This window comes from Paramacrobiotus metropolitanus, unplaced genomic scaffold (genome assembly GCF_019649055.1).
Source record: "Paramacrobiotus metropolitanus isolate TYO unplaced genomic scaffold, Prichtersi_v1.0 Parri_scaffold0000229, whole genome shotgun sequence".
NCBI classification, from domain to species: domain Eukaryota; kingdom Metazoa; phylum Tardigrada; class Eutardigrada; order Parachela; family Macrobiotidae; genus Paramacrobiotus; species Paramacrobiotus metropolitanus.
Window position 1 is genome coordinate 58,678 of NW_026570449.1, and position 14,929 is coordinate 73,606.

General features: G+C 39.1%; 4 protein-coding genes across 6 annotated transcripts; 3 read left to right on the plus strand and 1 right to left on the minus strand.

The window, feature by feature from the left end:
• Positions 1-75: 75 nt before the first annotated feature.
• LOC129601317 (uncharacterized) lies at positions 76-3,559 on the plus strand. The gene is made up of 5 exons (XM_055500095.1): positions 76-574; positions 1,088-1,424; positions 2,619-2,769; positions 2,951-3,042; positions 3,116-3,559. Exons 2-5 carry the CDS (start codon positions 1,095-1,097, stop codon positions 3,329-3,331), a joined length of 789 nt encoding a protein of 262 aa, XP_055356070.1. The 5' UTR covers positions 76-574; positions 1,088-1,094; the 3' UTR covers positions 3,332-3,559.
• On the minus strand, positions 3,560-6,063 carry LOC129601316 (proliferating cell nuclear antigen-like). 2 transcript variants are annotated; one of them, XM_055500094.1, is made up of 5 exons: positions 5,978-6,063; positions 5,450-5,869; positions 5,250-5,312; positions 4,896-5,040; positions 3,560-4,194 (listed from the first exon to the last, which is right to left on the minus strand). In XM_055500094.1, the coding sequence occupies exons 2-5, from the start codon at positions 5,792-5,794 to the stop codon at positions 3,941-3,943; spliced, it is 807 nt and encodes a 268-aa protein (XP_055356069.1). In that variant the 5' UTR covers positions 5,795-5,869; positions 5,978-6,063; the 3' UTR covers positions 3,560-3,940. The 2 variants fall into 2 exon arrangements, with proteins under 2 accessions (XP_055356069.1, XP_055356068.1); XM_055500093.1 differs by lacking the exon at positions 5,978-6,063 and having other exon boundaries at positions 5,450-5,971.
• A 1,026-nt stretch (positions 6,064-7,089) lies between these two features.
• LOC129601314 (hippocampus abundant transcript 1 protein-like) lies at positions 7,090-10,946 on the plus strand. Its single transcript, XM_055500089.1, is given in 13 exon segments — positions 7,090-7,565; positions 7,722-7,823; positions 8,105-8,167; positions 8,239-8,366; positions 8,689-8,803; positions 8,883-9,098; positions 9,386-9,499; positions 9,560-9,631; positions 9,698-9,810; positions 9,875-9,972; positions 10,109-10,299; positions 10,490-10,717; positions 10,719-10,946. Coding segments are annotated over 13 exon segments (1,683 nt in total). The 5' UTR covers positions 7,090-7,373; the 3' UTR covers positions 10,770-10,946.
• A 106-nt stretch (positions 10,947-11,052) lies between these two features.
• On the plus strand, positions 11,053-14,811 carry LOC129601315 (uncharacterized). Of its 2 annotated transcripts, none has more exons than XM_055500090.1 (5): positions 11,053-12,240; positions 12,947-13,225; positions 13,432-13,482; positions 13,620-13,699; positions 14,281-14,811. In XM_055500090.1, exons 1-5 carry the CDS (start codon positions 11,811-11,813, stop codon positions 14,386-14,388), a joined length of 948 nt encoding a protein of 315 aa, XP_055356065.1. In that variant the 5' UTR covers positions 11,053-11,810; the 3' UTR covers positions 14,389-14,811. The 2 variants fall into 2 exon arrangements, with proteins under 2 accessions (XP_055356065.1, XP_055356066.1); XM_055500091.1 differs by lacking the exon at positions 11,053-12,240 and adding an exon at positions 12,667-12,738.
• The last annotated feature ends 118 nt before the right edge of the window (positions 14,812-14,929 follow it).

Below are 14,929 nucleotides of genomic sequence, written 5' to 3' on the forward strand. Positions count from 1 at the left end.
CGCGTTGGTTAATCCGCTATCGCAATGGTCAAGTTCAAGCATTATAGAACATATAAAGTACGTGCAAGAATTCATTAAAACCTATCAAATTTTTATCCAAAGTGCGATTTTGTCCCCCAATCAGACTGGAATCTATTGGCTTCAATCTTTAGATGGAACGCCGCAATTTCTGGCCAGCATAATTTCGATTAGATGTGAAAGAATGCGTCTGTTATTATGTCCTACTCTGTCTGCCACACAAGACTGACCACAGCACACTGTCAGTATGCCCAGTTGTCCACACTGAGACGCTTGGGCTAAATTGAGGGGATGTATCATTTGCGCCCGTCTCTCAGCTTCGTATTCCGTGTGGTTGGTTTATGAACTTTGGGCTTGTGGAAGAGAAAGGGAAGCCAGCCAAATAGAGCTGTCAAATATACCCGTGATTATTATGTGGATGAGCATTCGCTGACCAGAAAATTTTTATTTCGGCAAGCAGCAAGCTACATCTTTTTGATTCGTTTTAAATCCAGCTATCCATCGCAACTATACCGTTCCTCTTCGGGTCAGCGCGTCCGAATTAACCTTGTACAAGGTAGGCAGAACTTTAACATTAGAACGAAACTATTTTCACTGCAAGATTGAGTGTATATCTTGTATATAAAATTTTTTAAAGAATACTATCGAAACTTAGCTCAGTCAATGTTGTTAGTGCTTAACTTAATCGAGTGATATTAATGTCAAATTGATGTTTTCTATGGTATAATTCAATGATTATCTGATTTGGGAAGGTAGCTGACATCTTAGAACGCTCCAAATGATCTTTACGCATCATGACGCCGCCGCCATTTTGTGACACTATAAAATTCTAAACGATCAAAGCGGTGTAATTTTGCCGGTAATTCAAGGCTTTTGTTCAAGAATTGTGCTGCTTTATAGCGGTTTATTTTTCGTAAAATCGTTTTAGTGCAGCAAACCAGAAAATATAAAGAATAAGAATTAATAGATTTGAATATCTCGACACTCGTGGATCTTCTCAGTATAGGCCTACACGCAATATTTGATAGTATTCGTATGTAAAAATCACTGAAATTGCGATAATTTGCAGCGCAACAATGGACAGTAAAGCTGATCAGCCACTATTAGAGCCCACTCAGCGCCATCCCAGCTACATCCACGCCGAGACGAAGGAATTCTATGAAAAGGATCCGAAAACCGTGGAGCACATTGAACATATTGAGCTGCATGATGCCGAAACACCGCTGACCACTGCTGACGGAGCACAAGGGGAAACGCTCCAGGTTACGACCACCGAAACCACCACCGACATCAGAACCGGTAAAACCAAGAACAAGACCGGCAAGCATGCGGCACAGCATACACCGCTGACCATCGGCCTGAATGTGCTGGATCGGGATGAAAAGAATATTAATGGCCAAGTCCATGTGAGTACTGCTATTAGCTGTAATAAACGTGGCTTTCTCATAATCGACATTGGCATGCATATAAGCGTGAGTCGGCGTGACTATATGCTCGCACTTGTAATGCGGTACACCGCTTTTCCCATTACTTCAACAACAAAAGATAAGTAGAAACTGCAAAGAATCGCTTAGTGAAAACCCTTTTAAATTTACGGCTGCATAATAATATTTCGTGAAATGTTTGTCTGAAAAATTTTTAACCCAATGCTTTGTATATTTCATACCATATGCAGGCATTAGGCAGCAAAATAGTGGAGACAAGAACGTCACACGTTACAACTGTAACTTTTAGGGGCATAAAAAATTTGTTACCAATTGTGTATGTTTATTTATTTGGGGTTCTTGCATTTTCCAAACCGGAAAATTTCTAGCAAAATTTTAACAAACAAGAATTCGTAAAACGGCCAATGACATTAGATTTTATTTGTACCCGAGGGTTGTGAATCAATGTGCTTAAGTGGTAACCTGGCCTTGTCAGCAGATTTATTCCGATAGTCAACTGTCCAAGACTCCAAGACCAGCGTAAACATAAGCACATAAATTACTACATTTTGTAATATTATTCTATTTGGTTGTGATCTTTTGGGGCTGAATGTTCTAAACTGACCATGCACATGAATCCATTAGTGCAACATCTGGCGTACGTTTCTAAATTCAGACGATACTAATCCAGCATATAAACAGATGGATATGTATTGTACATATCCATCTGTATGTGCAATGCGTATCGATGTATTGCACATAATGCACATTAATCTTATTAATGTAACATGTATCGGGTAACTTTCAAAATTCTGAATAGACTAGACTGATATGTCGCCAAAGTATATTTATCTCGAAAACATGAAAAATCCTGAAGCGATTTGCCCACCATGAAGACGTTATCTTAATACACAAATTCGTGAAAACTTTGAAACCACACAAGTTACACATGACCTTTATCGTCTTCTGCCACCTGACAAAATTTCATTCACGGTCTTCGCTTGACTGATCGCTGGTCCATTGAAACGGTCTTACAGTTTATTTTGGTTAACTGTTACCGATTCGGTTTGGTAATCTGGTCGATCGATTGCTAATTGTTAAAAATCGTCGGTCGGGGTTTCGTTGATAATAATTGCAAAGCATTAAGTGACTTTATTAACTATATGGGTTTTCCAGATTATGTTCGATGATGTTCTCGCTGAGCCGGATGGGACGCACGGCTTCGAGCCAGTATGGCGTGGAACATTCGTCATGTTCCACTGGACCAAGCTCTGGATGTACCGGCTGCTTGTGGCTATTTTCGCGCTACCGCTGGCATTCGTTTGGGGTGCGTAAATGTGAACATTTGAACGTGCAGTCCAGTGTGTAAAATAAATAGCGATCCAGAAATTTTGTCATTGAATAGCGATCCAGAAATTTTATCATTGGTAAATCAGACTCAGATCGTGTGGTGTTGCGTTTTGGTAACGTGGAGTGGGTTTTTCGTGACCTTTTACGATATTTTTCAGGTCTGTTGTTCGCGTTGGTTATTGCCATCAACAACTATTTCTGCACACCATTCTTCAAATTGTTCTCCATTGTTTTCTTCTGGATTGGACGTGTAAGTATTCGGCTTAGCATAAAGAAAGTGCTGTAGCTTTTATTTGGTAATGTAACTAATGTTTATGTTGTAGATCTGGGGCACAGTTTTCCGGGAGGTCTTCTACCCTGTCTTCGATTCGTTCGGACGCTGCTTTTCTGGCATTCGGGTCGCTTATGGCGGCAATACGAAAACCTTCGATGGACCATTCCGCGAAGCAGTGAACAACGTGGGAACCAACACGACGTGCGGAAAACAGCCCACAACTGGTCCATACGGAGCTGGCAGCAATGCCCCAACTTGGGCCTAAAGACCGCTGGCAGACATTCGGAATCGCTCATATTCAGTAATACATGTATCCTTGCGCAACCTTCAGAGCAGCTGGTTAACTTCAAATGTTTAAAATGCCATTTTTTATTTTCATGGTGTAAGTGTACCGTGCACGTAATGGTAACGTTTATAAAAAATCATTGATGTCTGGTATCAGTTTATTATAATCACTGTGTTGGAGCAGGAATACTCAAAAGTCAAACCGTTTTTTATGGGATGACATCAGTTTGTTAAGTTCAAAGTTTTTTGTGGAACATAAAGTAATAATGGAAAAAATTAAGAAATCGTTTGTTCAGTCAAGGGAGCATTCGCTAGACATGGCGAGACTTTAAAGCACGTAGCACAACAGTTGCAAATTTGAGCGATTTAAAACGGAAGAAGACATGGGCGGATACAAATCATTCAATTACTATAAGAATGCAACAGCGCATAAGTCAAGACCCGCATTCCGACGTCGAAATTTTGTCAGCATATATTACAAAGCCTAGGCGCAAATAGCCAAACACAACTGCAAAGACAGGCAGGAACTTTATCCACATAAAATAGGCCAGAGAAGAAAATCACGCCAGAAATTCTAGGCAAGTCGGACCTACTCGGTCTCTTCTTCAATTTTGGGAGCCAGGTAGTAGCGGATGTGGCCGACCTCCACCATCGGATACTCAATGCACAAAGGATGATTGTTGGACATACACAAACGCACCGTCGGAGACAGCGGCGTAGCCTTAGCAAAATTGTTGAGATATTTCAGAGCGAAAGTCAGCGTGACTGGGTTTTCCAGTTCAATGGAGATCTCATCCTCCGGTTTTTCCACTGTACCACTCTTTGCTCCCAGACGAATATGCCCTGCAAAACAGCGATTTCATAAATTTCAGAAAACAACAAAAACCGGATGAAAGAAACGAAAACTATTGGGAACAAGAAAGGACGAGAACTGAAAATTACTGGGAACAGAAAACTTTTAAGAACGGTACAAATTTGTAAATACAGCTAACTTTAAATCAATTTATGTTTTTGCGTCAAGTCAAGAAGATTACGCGGACAGAAATTAATGTAACGCAACCCAAGATACGTTCTTTTCAATATTCACTTCATAATTTTAAAGAATGGGTAGAAAAAAAGGAGCCCCAATCTGAAGAAGAAAAAACGACGAAAAAATGGAGTACGTATGACTAGAGAAGGAACATGATAAAACCAAAAACAGGCCAGCTTATCATCTTATGTCAAAAACATCGTAATAAAAGTTTTATTCGGCAACAGCCAGTATCCATACAAATACGCCTGCGCGGATTTAAACTACTTAAGGTGATCAAATTTAAACAGTAAAAAAATAACCGTAATCGTTGGCGTCGTTCGAATTCTTAGACATTCTATTCAGTGTGCCAAAAACAGCTGCAGCATTTCCTTTAACGATGTTTTAACCAGCTTAGCGGTAGTCAAAGTGACAAAGCTGAAAAACTAAGTATTAATTGAAGATATTAGACTTTAGAGTTTAGAGAATAACCAAATTTTCAACGTGCAGTGGATATTATCATTACAATAGTTACCTGTTCCGATATCTCCCTGGGCCTCAAAACGCACATCGGCCTTCGCACACGATATGGTAACGCTGTCACCAAATTGGCTCAAATCTGCGCAGACGCGGCGAAACTCCTGCGATGGCATCTTGATGATGCAGTCGTACGCTGTGTCCTAAATACAAAAAAGTTTAATAAGGTTTACTGCAGTTCTTTAAAGAGTTCTGAAGCGTTCGAACTTCGAAGTAATTTATAAATAAACGTCACAAGCGTTCACTAATAGCAGGTTATCAGGGATGGTCTTTTTATCAGACAGGATGTTGGCTAGTGAAATTTTTCCCTAGCCGCTGTTATTGACTATTTCAACGAATTACTGTAACTTACCGGAATGCCCAAATGTTCCACATCTATGTTCATCAGTTTAAGCTCGAATTCCGCAGAACGATCCTGAAAAACAATAATCACGCATTTTTCACTCGTTTTTCGTCTGTTCATGCCAGCCCAAGAACCCAGTCCAATTAAGTTTAGCAAACTCTCCCATAAACAGTAAAATGTTCCCCATAGTTTAATCACCAGGTGCGTACCCCGTCCGGGCTCTCAAAGATGAAGCTGGCGCTGCTGCTATCCCCATCGGTCTTGATGGCCACACTGTCGTCCGGTCCAGCGCAGCGGAGAACCTTGGCCATGGAGCTCAGATTGATGCCCATGTTCAAGTTCCTGTCGCATTTGTACCGCTCGAAGCCCTCGCATTTCAGCATAACATTCACCAACGCCACGTGGGAGCTATCCATGGACTGGAGGCTCATGCCCGTATTCGTGCAATCCCATGTGCATTCACCCAGCAGATCCTTGATGGCTTCAATGATCTTCTTCAGCAGGCTGGCGTGATCCATCTTAGCTTCGAAACCAATGTTGGCGTTGACAGGCATCTTGGCGGGTTCGTAGGGTCGCAATACTGGTTCAGTTAATAAATTAACCAAGGTACAAGTGACCGTATAACAAATCTGTAAAAGAGTTTTGAGAATAGAATCAAAATGCGTAGGATTCAACAAAATTTAGACGAACTGTGTTAGTCTTCGAAGACAAACGAATTTAGAGTACCGAGTACGTACAATATTACAACAGGACAAAGTGAACGGTGACTAGTGCTATCCGTTTGCCCGCTTTTTGCTGGATCGCATATTATCACATTCACGCAGATGGCGCTTTTAACAAACAGAGCACACTGCAAAACCGCGAAAATTCATAACCTTTTAGCGTACGTTGAAACTTGACCGTCTATATATGAATGATCTATAATAAACCAAAAAAGTATAAAATTTTCTAAACTAACCAAAAAAATTTTCCTATAGCCTGCTAAGATATCTCCACTGAAAGGAGTTGGCTACTGCCTACTGTTCAGTGATATATAAAAATAATAACAATAATAGTACACACTTGAAACTTCTGTTAATAATTAAATTTCTGTAAATACGACTTTGTTTTCTATAATGAACACTTCTGTTGTTCCCCTTATACACAGTTAACCAATCCCTCAAAAGAAGGGCATCGACTGTATAGGATGCGCCATGCAGTCATACACCACTGGAATTTTTTTTTGGGATAGAAGAAAACATTCAAAGAAAACAGAAAAAAATCGGATGCATGCAAACACAGACGTACAGTACTGTAACGTACCGGGGATACAAGTTTATTTAATATAAACGTACAGCAGGTCAAGAAATATATTCCGTACAACAACAAATTCGCTTCAAGTTCAACACAAAATAAACGTACGTCTTGATTACAGTAAATAAATTACAAATTAGTGTGCTCTTTTGAAACATAAAACAGCTGCCCTTTGCGATGGCTTTATGCGACTTTATGCAGAACACTTGGCTCTTGTTCCGAAAATGGCTGCGTTTACATGCTCAGCAATTTATTATATTCAGGCAGTTTTGCCAAAAGAAAAGATGGTTTAATTTTAATTTTAGCAGTATGATGCGTTCGCGGTACGATGCAGTCAGAAAAATGTTAACACAGACGTAAAAGGCTTGAGAAAAATGAAAACAGCTTTTCCGGCTCAAAACGCTTGCGTTACACGGTTACAGGTGCTTACTGACCTGCTCGGACCTTATTCGTACGGTCGTTACTATGCATTATCAACAGCGCATGCCGTAAAATCCTCGTTCACCATTTTTCACTTCCCGGAAACGAATTAAATTTCAGAATTGCACATGTTGCTGTTCCAAATATTAATAGTTTTTTTATGTACGAATAACGAATCTGAATAGTGTCTTCGTGCCATGCCTTCCATCGTCGCATTCAGTTAGCTATTAACTAGTCTTAATTAGCTACTGTATCATCTGTAGTAATTAATTTTTGCTTCACCTTCATATCGTTCTGTGTATGTCACAATCACAGTCGGAAGAATTTTATCGCTTGTCTCACGGACAAGATGCTTGTTACTTACGTAGTTCTTGCTTGTTGTTGCTCCAGTTAGGCGTCCATGCATAAATTGTGTGCAGCATGTCTTTGAAGAATTCTGTCCCCTCCCATGTGATATTGAATCGGGCCTCATCCAATTTTGAAATCCAGCGATTAGATTCATCTAGCTCGGCCTCTTCTCGAGGCACGAGCAATCCGCTGATGAAAAAAGCTAAAAAACTCTTGGCGCGCTTGATGAAAAACCAGAGGAATCTCCTGAAGGACACCAGACATGTAAGAGTACAGCTGCGCATTTTTTGTATCCCGTCAATGGATCTGTCTGTTTAGCCTGTTGTCTTTGAATCATTACGTGCCAGCAATCCCTTTTCCTAGATTTTAAGCGTAATTCTGCGATTAGAAGTGTAGGTAACGTTTTTTCGTGGTTTCCAGGGATCATCGTACATTTTCGGGGAGCCCAGTGTCTACCATGCCTTGGTTGTCATATTCCTGGAATTCTTCGCATGGGGACTTCTTACGACCCCCATGATTTCCGTGAGTACATTTATAAGTAAATTAATGGCTAAAAACTTACTAGACAACTTAAAAAGCTTGATTAACATTGTTATGGTTGAAAGGCATACGAACTTGAGTGACTTGCAGTCACTTGCTGTGGTAGTTGAATCACTGTGCAACTTTAATTTGTAAAATAATACACTTAATTTCCGATATGATGTTAATGACAGCAAATATGCATCTGCGGTAAAGATACTGGGCATTGGCGCTGATTAAGAATTACTATGATAAAGTTCTTTTAATGAAGTTTTATATTTCAGGTACTTAATAAAACTTTTCCAGAGGATACGTTTTTAATGAATGGAATTATTGTTGGTATCAAGGTGAGCTCAAAGCACTGGAACATTATTCGTGATCTGAATAAAGTTGAATTTTGTTTTACTTTCGTTTGTAGGGTTTGTTGTCTTTTTTGAGTGCTCCTTTAATCGGCGCTCTTTCGGATTCGTGGGGCAGAAAAACCTTTTTGCTAATCACCGTCTTCTTTACTTGCCTTCCCATACCGTTTATGATTGTTAGTCCTGGGTAAGTGGTCCGGGAACTTGAGTTCCACAAAACGATGGCTAGCTAAATCTGGGAATCATTTGCCCGATTTATGTTTAACTGGCAAAAATCTTGATGTCTTCCCGATATTCGTTTCGGTTGGCATGACCATAAAGTGTTCATAAATGGTAAATGCACAGTGCGAATTCTATTTACTGTTTTCAGTTACCGTAGCTTTTTGAGAAGTGAGCATGTCGAACATGATATCGGTTAGTTAAATTCTATGTAATTAAGTTATGGAGATTTGTTAGTTTTCTTTTCTGAGTATATTAATTTCAGTTTTAATTTGATGTTTCTGTTGCAGATGGTACTTTGGACTGATCTCAATCAGCGGAGTGTTCGCTGTCACGTTTTCTGTAGTTTTCGCTTACGTTGCGGATATCACTGACGAAAGTGAAAGAAGTCAAGCGTACGGTCTGGTGCGTTTTTTTGCCTGTACTTGTTTATTATGAGGGACAAACCGGATCACAACTTGAAAGTGGATTTCCTTTCTTACAGGTTTCGGCTACATTTGCAGCCAGTCTTGTGACCAGTCCCGCACTGGGTGCTTTTCTCAGTGATATTTACGGCGAGGAAGTGGTGGTGGCATTGGCCACAGCCATTGCACTACTGGATGTGCTTTTTATTTTATCGTTCGTCCCCGAATCGCTTCCAGAGAAAGCCAGATTTGCTAATTCATCGAACTTTTCGTGGGAGAGTGCCGATCCGTGTTCAGTATGTGCTCAAATAAAAAACTGAATTACAGTACAGCTGCTGTATTGCTGCTACTATTAAAATTAAAATAACTTACAGCCTGTAATTAAGCTTTTAAGTTTGTTATTTTTGTGGATTTTTGTAGTGGTTTGTGTGAAATTTTGTTGTTACGAGGTTCTGAATGTGGATTTGCATGCTCTTAATAATTAGCTCAGCATTCGTGGTCCTTTTTTCGAACATAAAGGTGTCCCGGGCGTTATTTTAGTGTTTCTTGAATGGCTGAGTTCATAAATATCCTCTTTTTTCAGAATCTGAAGAAACTTGGGCACGACCGAGTGATCCTTATTGTGAGCCTAACGACTTTCTTGTCGTATTTGCCTGAAGCTGGTCAAGTTTCGTGTATATTTGTGTACTTGCGGTTGGTAAGTCTTGCCGTCGGATATCTTTACGATACGATGGTTGCTGGACTGAAATGTTGTCAGGTTGTGGGATTTTCCATGGAAATGGTTGCCGCCTTCATCGCTTTTGTGGGAATATTGTCCGTAGTCGCTCAAGTAAGTAAAACTTTTTCTCGCAACTCACTGACATGACGAATCTATAATTTTGTTTTTGGTTTTCAGACTGTGTTATTAACTCATTTGATGAAAACTTTGGGTAGTAAAAGCACTATTGCAGTCGGCCTAATTTTTGAAGCGCTGCAGCTTGCTTGGTACGGCTTCGCACAGCAGACATGGTAAGAGATTGCTTCTTGTTGATAAAATTTTCTACTAGTGATAAATGTTTGTTGTGAATTGTAGGATGATGTGGGGGGCTGGATCCCTTGCCGCTGTTTGCAGTATTACTTATCCAGCCATCAGTGCATATGTATCGAATTATACGGAAACTGATAAGCAAGGTATTGCTGATAGCTCTTAATGTGGTCTTCCTGTCCCTTTTTTTGTGTAAACACTGTTACGACACACCCGTAGCATGTGTGATTATGGTGAATTTAATTTATTGGGAGTTGCGGTCAATAGGTTTGCTTCTTGCAGGTTTGGTTCAGGGTGTTATAACTGGGATCCGGGGTTTGTGTAATGGTCTCGGTCCGGCTGTTTATGGGTTGATATTCTCGCTCTTTCATATGGATATGAACGAAAAGAAATTCGGTGAAAGTAATCCGGCCAGTCTGCACAAAATGAAAATTGGCAATGCCACTGCCACACCGTCAGTGTCCAGCAAACAAGTACGGCCACTAAAACATGCACGATAAAATAGAATATGCGTAATTACTTACGTTGGCTTAAGGAATATTGAACTCTGTAGTTACAGTTTTGCTGACTCTTTAAAAAAAATATGGTTTTGCATTAAGTTTTTTCATGTTACAATAGCAAAACATTCCGGAAGTCCGCCAGTAAAAGTTTCTCTGTTTGCAGAGTATAATACCGGGTCCCCCTTTTGTTTTCGGCGCTTTTCTTGTGATATGCGCTTTGCTTATGTCTGCGTGGATTCCGGAACTGGTATTTCCTGACAAACCAAAACGGCCAAAAACGGTAACACCCACCATGAGTTTCGTGGCCGATGACGAAGACGAAGAGGACGTCGAGGTTTACAGGAAAGAGAATATATCCAGGTTCGAAGGCAGCACGCTGATCAATTTTGATTAATGTTGATTTAGATATGCTCTATGCTTTGCATACTGTGCCACTGTGTTGAGTTCCTGGGCTTATTTTTCTAGCGTCTTAATTTGTAATTTAGGACAGCAGACTCGAATATTAATGAATACGTTTTACTTGTCCGTTGATCATTGCCGTCTCTGTTGGCTTGGCAGTTTCGCAAGTGCAGTGAGCGGTCGAAGGAATAAAGTAGTGCTCAAGCAATTAAAATTTTAAAAAATTGTGTGAATCAGTGTTCTGTAAGGTGTGGCTAATAAGTGTTAACATGGTCTTGTGATAATTTGGGTAATAATGAATATTTTTATAAATTATACTTATTTGTATTTTACGAAGCTGACTTTACGCGTAAATAATAATATGCGGTTAAATTGTTTTTATACAACTACCTGTAATAAATCTTGTTTTTTTATGATAATATTCTGTTTATTTTAATATTAAATTTTTGGTTCACGTACCATATTATTGCGTCGCAGACTAGAGTACAGTACAGACATGTTTCTAGGGTGGCGCACATGCGTATGGTACTAAATTAATATTCACCTCATGTGACCAGCGAAATTTTCCTCCCAGGTTCGCTGACATTGAATTCTGTTGTTGTTGGTTTCGGTTTCGGTTACCAGTTTTTCCTAAGGCGTTTACTACAAAAGTACGCTTACACTAATTGACTGATAAGCGAATGCGATGATGCACCGCATCTTTACCAAAAACATCAATAACCTCGTTCGTGTCCACGAGGCAGCGCGTGGCTCTTCTGGTTGTGATCACAATGCTGCATGGTTGTACCGTATTTAGCGTGACGGAACCAAAAAACAAAACAACGCAATTATGATTTTTACATGATCTGCATCCATAGCTTAGTAGACAGTCACATGGAAGGTTACCAAGTTCCGATCGTAACGAAACCGAGCTAGCTAATTATACACTTGTTTAGTAAAGCATTAAAGTGAACAATTTTATGTGGCAAGTGACTTTAGACAAAGTAATGGATTGGTCATTCGTTCAACAAAGCACAATGATATCGTACGAGTATTAAATCTGTTGGAAAGAATCGTTGTATTAAGTTTTTTAGTTGCTTATTTTCATGAGCCGCGGCTGGATTTTGATGAATAGAATGAACAGATTATCCTGTGGCGATCTCGCATTGTGGAATACTGTTTTACTTGCCTCAATTATTACATGTGTCCACCGCACTCACGCAATCGGTGTCCGTGTTACTAGCCGCACCAACAAAGATGGTCAGCACCACTTAAATGTGGCGGATGTAAGTTTTGCGGATTTTGAAGATTGTTTGAGTCCGGCCAAAGTCTCCTTTAGCAACGTATTTCCGAATCTGGAAAATGAAATGATAGAAATGGAACTGCATGCTACACATGTGGATGATAATCTGACTTACTGGACGAAAACCACGCTGGATACGGTAAATTCCCGTGGGTTGGTTGAAATGGATTTTCAAGGGAATCGCGATTCATTTGTATTCGATCTTATCAAAAAGAAGGCCTTTCGTATGTTTGGTAAGTGGTGAAATCGTGTACAATTAAGGTGTCAATCAGTAATTGTTTACTTGTTTGTACCTGCGTCGCGATATTTTCTTTTTTTTATCTCACTCTCTATAATTTCTGAATTAATTGCACCAATAATATTATTGTAAGTATTTATTGTGCTAATATTTATTATGCTTACAAGTTAATTCGGATCTGGCAGATACGTACCTCGCTTTCTACGGTATTTGGACACTATGACAATTGTAGTAATGTGCATGTAGTGCATATGAAAAGTACTTATCGTATTTGTTTATAGGTACTACCCTACTCGTAGTAATTATATCCAGTAGTATTTACGATAGAGTACGGTTACGTACTTCCTTCCTCCGAAGTGCGCCCCTCTTGCAAGAAAAAAACGGTTTCTGTATTGCTTAATATGGTTTAATGTGCGTAAAGATTCGCTTCGAATTAAAAAATTTTGTAGAAAATGCGCGTTCTCTTGTATGACGGTTACCCGGAAATGCGTCGGTAATATTTTAAAGAACAGAACTATCTTAATTTTTGTAAATTTTTGTTTAATTTTTGTAAATTTATGTTTTTCTAAATTTATTTTTGTTTAGCTTGCCATGGAAATTGTTTTTAATAATGATTTGCTGTTTCGTAATACTGTATAGATATTATTTAATCGCTCAGTGCCAGAACGGATAACGGCAATTTTCGTTTCTTGCGCTTCTAGGTTTTTCAGGCAATCGAATGTGTAGGGAAGAGCCGATGGAAAGCACTTCCTGCAATCCGCTGTCCTATTTCATTCTACAAACAGCCAACAAGACATTGACGGATTGCAGTTTTCGTGCAAGCACACCCGCTGCCGATACCCTCTCCAATCTGGAAAGGATACGGTGGGGCTTGGCATCAAGAAAATGGAAACAGTGTCTACGTTTCCAACAAAACCAAATGCATTTTTTCTATCTGGTGAAATACATTTTTCGTCCTGCATCCTTCAGCTATTCCAATAGTAAGTTGACTGCCTTTAATTAATACGTTTGTGTATACAAAACACAATTATTGCGTTATGCTGCACTGGAGTACATATCATTATTACTCTATGTTTTGTGCGAAATAAAAGCGTGACGTTTATCTTTCTTAGTGATATAATACAAATATTAATAATAATTTGTATATGCTTGGTCATATTCACAGGGATTTTTTTGGGATTTTTAGGAAAATACACACCGGTACGAATAGAAACCACGATGCTACATCCAAATAATGGTAAATTATGTGAAAGATTACTGTGTTGAATATCTGTAGTTATATACTAAGTCTGTATAACCACAATAATAGCGATTCAGCGTATACGATTTAAGTACCTTCTATTGCTCAAATTCGGATGTACCATTGCATTTTAGGAAAATCCGGAACAAGAAATTTGGTGGTCTTTGATTTCGTTTCTTTTTCATCTCATGCGAAGGATCGGATTTCTGATTCAGTGAGTTGTAGCACATAGTTAGACTTATCCGCTTATGTAAGTTTAGTTCATCGATTTGCACAGTTAGCGTAGTGGCTGTTAAATGTGGATATAAGGAAAATACTGTATGTCGGAGTTAGTACCGCCATAGCCCAGTAATACTACTACGTAGTACCGCCCTTTAATTATGAAAATAGCTTTTCTATTAGCAGGGTGAAGATTGCTTTATTAATCTTATCCTAAACTGCGAAAGCACAATACTTATTCGAAATTATTCCTCGCGCTCGGATTGATTTAAGCTGCGAAGTCGTTTACTTTTGTATTTTCGGTTAACTCAATTTTAAAAAAACCAGTTTTCCCGTTAATTAAGACCGGAGAACAACGTTAACTATCTTAGAGTAGTGTATAAGAACTGGCTGAAGGACTGATTACTTATTTCAAAACTGATTCGTCTGTAATCGTTAGGAAATATGTACAATACAATATGTACCTTGTGTTAGTATGTTTGTTTTAGTGCTAGTAGTGACATTCCTAATTTTTATATGTATATTATCCACTAAGTAGACAATGAAGTGCGGATGTTTGAAATTTTTTATTTTCAGACCATTCCAGCCACAATGAATTGTTCTAGCGGAAGCAGTTTCAAATCTGTTTCTTCGACATCGATATCGACAACGACCAAGAGGCGAACAACGTATAGAAAAGGTTAGCGATCCGGACGATTGGCAAGGTGGAATCGTTAAGTTGAACCCACACCGTCGAATAAGCCCACAATCAACTGTGGTTCTGGCTGTAGTCGATGTACAGTAATTACAACTGCCATGTTCAACATTTGCAGTACAAAGTAGTTATGTGTCAGCAGTCAGCCTGTACAGGTTTTTGATTTCCTTTACGATATATTTGTATATTACTGTAAACTTAATGTGCACATTGCACGTGGTTTTGTTTATTTTAATTTATTGCATGCGCACAGTCCCTTATCAATTGCAAATTGGCTTTTGCGGGATTTTCTGGATAACTACTGTTGATCTAAATACGTTTTATGAATTTCTGTAAACAGAATGACACTTTAAAATCTTTTGGTTTATACACTCGTACGTAATTTGTAATAAGCCATAATGTAATATGTCATAATTATGTACGTACTATATAAATATAGATCTAAGAAAAGTATGGAGTATTTCCAGTCCCGTACTTCATTTAAATATAGATATCGCTTATTCTGGAATGCTCGCTCAACAACTTTGGGAT